Source organism: Eurypyga helias, unplaced genomic scaffold (assembly GCF_000690775.1).
Source record: "Eurypyga helias isolate BGI_N326 unplaced genomic scaffold, ASM69077v1 Scaffold48367, whole genome shotgun sequence".
NCBI classification, from domain to species: Eukaryota; Metazoa; Chordata; class Aves; order Eurypygiformes; family Eurypygidae; genus Eurypyga; species Eurypyga helias.
The window spans coordinates 1-7,128 of NW_010263316.1; the positions used below are offsets into that span (position 1 = coordinate 1).

General features: G+C 38.9%; 1 protein-coding gene across 1 annotated transcript; it reads left to right on the plus strand.

Annotated features, from left to right (window-relative positions):
- Positions 1-794: 794 nt before the first annotated feature.
- On the plus strand, positions 795-6,737 carry GOLGA4 (golgin A4; the record flags this gene model as incomplete). Its single annotated transcript, XM_010155983.1, has 3 exons — positions 795-4,954; positions 5,699-5,820; positions 6,607-6,737. Coding segments are annotated over 3 exons (4,413 nt in total), but the record flags the coding sequence as incomplete, so codon positions are not given.
- Positions 6,738-7,128: the final 391 nt, after the last annotated feature.

Sequence of the window (7,128 nt, forward strand, 5' to 3'; positions counted from 1 at the left end):
ACACATGGTATGCTGCAGCCCCTGGTTTTTCACAAGATTAGTTTGCAAAATATGGAAATATATTCACTTTCTATCATGGCATGGGATATGAATTTTTATCCATCTACATACTTTTTATGTATGTTATATAGGAGAGTTAAACTTTAAACTATTGAACTTTTGGGTACTGCTACCATACAAATACTTACAAGGATTCTTGAGTAAGTAAAAAAATGGTTTCAGTTTTCATAGTGTCCTTTTTCCTTTATGTAATGGGTAAGATCATATTATCTGCTAATGCAAGTTTATACATTATTCCACCACTCCCAAATATTACCTTGGAAGTTGTGCTTATAGACGCGTTTTGACTTTACAGCAGTGTTTCCAGGAGAAGTGGAATTAAGCTAAGTCAGTAGATACGTACAAAGTTCCTTAATACTCATGCTGACTCAAGGTACCTTTCACCCTGTGTATTGGTATTTTAGCTTAATATGAAATTGTGAACATATCTCTCATAAGTATCGTGTGAATTATTTTATTTGAATTAGTTAAATTCTTTCCAAGTGTTTCTTGTATCTATTTTCACTGCAGTGAAGTAGGAAAAAAATTTTGTTAAATAACTGACACACCATAATCGAAGCAAAGTTGAGAACAAACTAGATGAATGAAAGGCTTATATAAAAAGTTGCTATTCACTAAAAATAATGGAATAAGTGACTTGTAGTTATGTGAACTGGGTAAGATTTTAAAAAATTTAACCAACTTGTTACCTTTTTGAATCTTCATATTCTTTTAAAACTGTGTTCTCTTAACAGAGGATTCTTGAACTGGAAAGCTCTCTTGCAAAGTATTCGCAAGGTGACCGAAACCAGTCAGAGGAATTAAGTACTCTGATGGAGTCTGAAAAGAAGCAGCACAATAAGGAAATCAGTGATATTGTTGAAAAGCACAAGAAAGAATTGGAGAACATGAAACAGCAGCAGGAAGAGCTTTGGGCAGAAAAACTTCAAACCTTAAAGCAACATCAAGAAACTGAAATAGAAAAAATGAGAGAGAAACAAGAACAAGAGATAAATACAATTTTGAAAGAGAAAGAAACAGTTTTCCGTGCACACATAGAAGAGATGAACGAAAAAACCTTAGAAAAACTTGATGTGAAACAAACAGAATTAGAAGCCTTGTCTTCTGAGCTATCGGAAGCTCTAAAGATACGTCATGATTTAGAAGAAGAGCTCGCACAATTGAATAGTAAAGTGTGTGAAGCAAAGCAAGAATTGGAGGGAAAGTTGGAGGAAGAGAGGAAACGGCACAATGAAGAGGTTGAAATGATGTTAAAAGAGCACAAACTGTCGATTCAGGGTGTTGAGAGGGTACTCAAAGAGGAACTCAGCAAACTCAAGCAATCATTGGAGGAGAAGGACAGACATCTGGAGGAACTAAAAGCACATGAACAGAAACTAAAGGAATCTGCAGAAAGATCTGAAGCTGAACTTGTCCAAGTGTCTGCAAAGCTAGAGGAGCTCTCAGAATCTCATCGGGATACTTCTGATGGGCAGGCAAAGGTTTATGAAGAGGAATTAGCAAAGCTGCAGCAAAAGCTGACAGGTCTTGAAGGTGAAAAATTGCAGTGTAGTGAGCAGCTAGAAAGAACCAAATCCCAGCTGAATGAAGTGAAAATTGAGTTAGAGGCATACATCTCTCAGGTACGAGAGAAGGAAAATGAAATTGAACACATGAAGAGGTTACAGAACCAGCAGGTGGAGGAGGATCAACAGAAACTGTTAGCCGCAGAGGGGAGAATGAGTGCTTTACAAGGAGAATATGAAAGTAAACTGAAACAACAGGAGAACAAGATGGAGAAAATGAAACAGAAATCAAAAGATATGCAGGAAACTTTTAAAAAAAAACTTGCTGAGCAGGAAGCTAAACTAAAAAAAGAGCTTGAAAACAAGCAGTTGGAGTTCAGCCAGAAAGAGAGCGAATTCAATGCTAAAATGTTGGAAATGTCACATGCCAGTTCAGCCAGAATCAATGATGCCATGTCAAAACTGGAATCTTATCACAAGGAGCAACTAGAGAGTCTTGCTGAGGCTCACAGGAGGGAGTTGGAAGAAATTGCCCGGAGTTGGGAAGAGAAACTCAATCAGCAGGTTGAAGAACTCCAGGAAAAACGTGAAATGGAACTGCAGGAGAAGGAGCAGGAAGTTGGAGCCCTGAGGCAGAAACTTGCCTCCTTCAGTGCTGAGAAGGAGGGCTCCAGGACAGAAATAACCCGACTGAAGGAAGAACAGGTGAAGGGGGAAGAGTCCCTGAAGGAACTGCAAGAACAACTAAGGCAGTCAGTGGCTCAGGTGAATGCTTTGTCAGATAAGGAAAGTAACCTGAAAAGACAGTTGAAAAATTTGGAAAGTGACCTTAATCATTCCCTGAAGGAGCAATCGGGACTTCAGGAACTGGTCAGCAAACAGAAAGCAGTTGAAGATGAGGACAAAGCCAAAATTACTGAGCTGACTGATACACTGAAAACACTTGAGGAGAAACTCCAAACTGTGCAGTCCTCTCAGGATAAAGACAGTGAAAATTACGAGAAAAAAATAGAGGTGATTCAGCTAAAAGAAGCTGAGTTTAAAAGGCGCTCAGGAGAACTTGCAGCCCAGTTAGAGGCTTATTGGAAGAATGCTGAGGCTTTATGGCAAACAAAAAGCAATGAATTAATTGAAAGATGTAATGAAAAAATTGGGTTAGTGACATGCAAAATTGCCGATTGCCAGCGCCACACTGCAAAAGTTAAAGAAGCTGTGTTAGTGCAAAGGAGTAGGATTCCTCAACTAGAAGCTCAGCTTAGAGAAGTAACAGAGCATCATTCTGCTGCAAGTACTTCTTTGCAGAAGTCAATGCAACAGCTGCAAGAGAAGGACAATTTAATTGTGTCCATGAGAGCTGACATTGAGGGCCTTGTAACAGAGAAGGAACAGTTGCAGAAGGAAGGAGGGCATCAGCAGCAAGCAGCATCAGAAAAAGAAACGTGCATAACACAGCTGAGGAAAGAGTTATCTGAAAATATCAACGCTGTCACCTCAATGAGGGAGGAACTCCTGGAAAAAGAATCTGAGATCTCTGCTCTTAACAAGACAGTCAGTGACCTTAACGTTAGACTTGAAAGCACGATAAGCGTAACAGAGAAGGAAGCAGCCGTGTCTCTGTTAAACAAGCAACATCAGGAGGATCGGGTGCAATTGTTAAACCAGGTACAGGAGTTATCGTCCAGGGTTGAGATCCTGAGTCAAGAAAAAGAATCCGCTCTTCAGCAGGTAGATCATTGCACGGCCAAGCTGTCGGAGTGGAAGGTGAAAGCACAAACCAGGTTTACACAAAATCATGATGCTATTAAAGATTTGCAGAGCAAACTTGAATTAAGCAGTACTGAAGCCAGTAAAAAAGATGAAGAGCTAAACGAACTGAAGGAGCAGCTGGCTAAACAAAGCAAAAATCTTGATAGTTTAAAAACTGAATTGGAACAAAAGCAAAACGGGAAGGAAAAGCAAGAGAGTGAGCTAACTGCAGAGTTAAAAACCCAAGCAGCAACAATTGCTGAACTGGAAGAACACATTGCTCAGAAAACTGCGGAAAATGATTCCTTGATGGAAGAACTTAAAAAGTACAATGAACAAAAAGACAGAGAGCAAAAAGAGATAGCTTGTCAACTCCAGCAGGCAGAGAAGGCAGCTTTTGAAAAGGACAATAGATTCAAGGAGGCTGAAGAAAAAGTGCGTAGTCTTGAAAAGCAAATAGGTACGCTGAAAGCTGAATTTGAAGCAAAGGAGCGGGAATTTGGTGAAATTAAGACCTCCATACTGAAAAGCAAAGAGGAAGAACTGAAGGAATTAGAAGAGAGACTGAATACCGAGAACAGCGCTAAGCTGGCAGATCTGAAAAAGAAGGCAGAGCAGAAAATCAGTTCTATTAAAAAGCAGTTGAAGTCTCAGATAGAGGAAAAGGAACAGCAATTTAAGCAGGATAGAGAAAATCAGTTAAGAGACTTAGAACAAAAAGTGCAGGAGAGAGAGGCCAAAATTGTGTCCTTGGAAGAAAAAATTAAGTCAACAAGAGATTCCACAGAGTTAGAAATGCTGCAAAAAGTAGAGAGTGTAAAAGCCGCTGTAGAACAAGAGAAAAACACCATGCTCGAGGGTCTCCAACAGACATACGAAGAGAAAATGCACGTGCTAGAGAAGAGCTTGGCTGAAAAAGATGAATTGTTGCAGAAGTATGAAGAGGAACAACGGGAGAGTAATGGCTCTCGTCTAGAACTGCAAAACAAACAGGAAGGACTCCTTAAAAAACTGGAATGCGTTGAGAAGAGCCATCAGGAGGAGCAGAGTAGGACTGAAAGCCTCAGGAAGGAACTTGAGGAGCAAACCAAAAAATACTCATTGTTAGCGGATGAGCATGCTCGTTGTTGTGGTGATTTAGCAGCTACTAGGGAAGAATTAAAAGCGAAAGAGCAAAAACATCTTGATGTGGAGAATGTAGTTGGAGATTTACAGAAAAAATGGCAGGAAAAGGAGGCAGACATTCACTCTTTAGAAGAGAGAATAAAAGAGTTGGAAAATAATCTAGTGAAGGAAAAAGAAGTGCATAAGGCTGAGATGGAAGATAGGAGTTTGAGATACGAAGAAAAGCTAAAAAGTTTACAGCAACAATTGGATGAAAGAAGTAACAGTCTGAAAGCTTTTGAGGCAAATGCTGAAGAAAAGGCTCAGTCTGCTTTGGAGCTGCAGAAGTTACTAGGTGATACGCAGAACCAGCAGAAGGACTTGCAGACTAAGCTGGAAGAGACTGAAAGGGAGAAACAGAAACTACACAAAGCAGTGAATAATCTTCAAAAAGACTTACGTGCTCTACGAAAAGAACATCAGCAGGAGCTTGACATAGTAAAGAAGGAGTCCTTAGAAGAAATGGAGAAGAAAATCAGGTAAATGCATTGTTTCTGGTCTTGCTACCATTTCTTTGCTGCTTTCACCACTAAAACATCAAGAATACTTTTTAAAAGCTCATTTTGTAACAATGAAATAATGACTGGTATTTTTCCAAATAAAGAAACAGGAAGAAAAGAGCTACTTGAAAGTAGCACTTCATGAACACATAAAACGCTATTTAAATCAACGGTTTAACAAGTAGTTTGTCTTTTGGCAAAGTAATACTGCTTTTGAGTTGTTTTAGTGATGGTCATTTTCAGCATTGCCAGAGGATAAAATATAATTCTGTTTTCCTCAAACAGGAAATAGAGCTTACTAAAACTTAGCACTGAGTTCTTCCTGTTCAGTTGATGAAAAGAATAGTTCTTATGTACTGCAGAAAAATGTGGCATACTGCTCAGCACTCTAATGGTTTCTCAGGCAAGGAATTCTCTAAGAATTCTGCTTTTATGCACCACATTCTTGGAGGTCTTCATCTTCCTCGGCCAAAAACTATGTATCTTTTGGAAGGGTTCAATTCTGCATTGTTTTCTAAATGAAACAGCTGTGCCTTCCAGGTGAATTCAACAGGAGGATAGCAAAAAGCCTTCCTGAATCCCACAGAATTCATGTAATTCAAAACCATCCCATTCTAAGGTAGTTTTGGAGAAATTCCTGGATCTCCTACCTTGCTGAGCTGTTCTTGCACTGTTTTTAATCTTTTTATTTCCTCGCTGTATTCTTTCAACATTTTTCTACAGATGTGAACAAGAAGACATTGAGTTAAAGCACAACTCCACCTTAAAGCAGTTAATGAGAGAGTTCAATACTCAGCTGGCTGAAAAGGAAAGAGAATTGGAAACAGCAGTAAAAGAGGCGATCAGTAAGTGAAATGCTAATATAACTAAGCAGTACAATAGTCAGAAAACCAAATCTTCAGATGTTTTGGGGAAAACTAGAAAGGGAGAGTAAGGTTTTAGAGGTGAAAGCACGTTGGTAAGTTTTCATTGTAATATTGCTTTGACTTCAGCAGTACAAACCTTTAACACTGCTGTTGAGTATGTGGCCCTGAAGGGTGCCTTTTGCAGAAACAGATCCATTTGGGAGTCGGAATCGTGTTTTCTTAGCCGCGTCTTGTGGAATTCATTCACTATAACCACAAACAAGTTCCAACTGGGTATGATGTCCGATTGCTGTACCATAACCAGAGTACAGCATATTTCAGTTACTCTTCTCTGTCCATTTTTTGCCACCATGGTGTAAGTTGGAGCTTGGAGAGGTGAGCAGAAAGTATCTTTAGACTCCACAGTTACTGGAAGTACCTCTACAAGTGAGGAATTTCTGGAGATTTGCCCATATTTCAATCGCTTCTCTAGATAGAGTAGGAGATAAAATCAGTTGATAAGTACTGGTTGTGATCTTAACCTATCCGAAAGTTCCAATATCAGGTGGAAAAAAATCCCTCTGGATACCACACTACAGGCTTCATATGTATTAGGACCGAGTGACATAATATGACTGCCAGTGTGGAAAAACGAATTTTCTTGACAAGGTTTCCTTATGAATGTCTTCCACGGTTGTCTTCCAGCTTTTTTTTAAATACTGTTGTGACATAATTTAACAAAATACATATGCTTTGTTTTTAATATCACCTGACATTTTTTTATAGGTAAAGCCCAGGAGGTAGAAACTGAATTGGTAGAAAATCATCACATAGAAACAACACAGTTGCATAAAAAAATTGCTGAAAAAGATGATGATCTAAAAAGAACTGTGAAAAAATATGAAGAAATCCTTGAGGTATGTTTCTGAAAAGTGACATGACTACATTCCAAAAGAACTCTTCCCCTTTTTTCATGGCACAACTAGACAAAAACAATTCTTTCTAGTGAAGATCTTGCAGCATGGATTACACTTGATATGTGTGGTGATCTAGCTTGCAATTAAAATGTTTGTGTTTTGTTAACATGAAAGAACACCAAAAAAGTAAGCCCCAGCTCTTATAATTCAACAGAAATTATATGGTTTGGTCCTTATGTCCTTGAGCAGTTTGTTTTCCAGATGGAAATGAGGAAAGTGAGTGACTTTACATTTGAGGCTTTACTAGAGTTGTGGTGTGTTGGGTTTTTTTTTTTCATTCTTTAAGTACAGTGTTTGTGGGTTGGCTGCACTCTCTAGCTCCTTTCTCTGG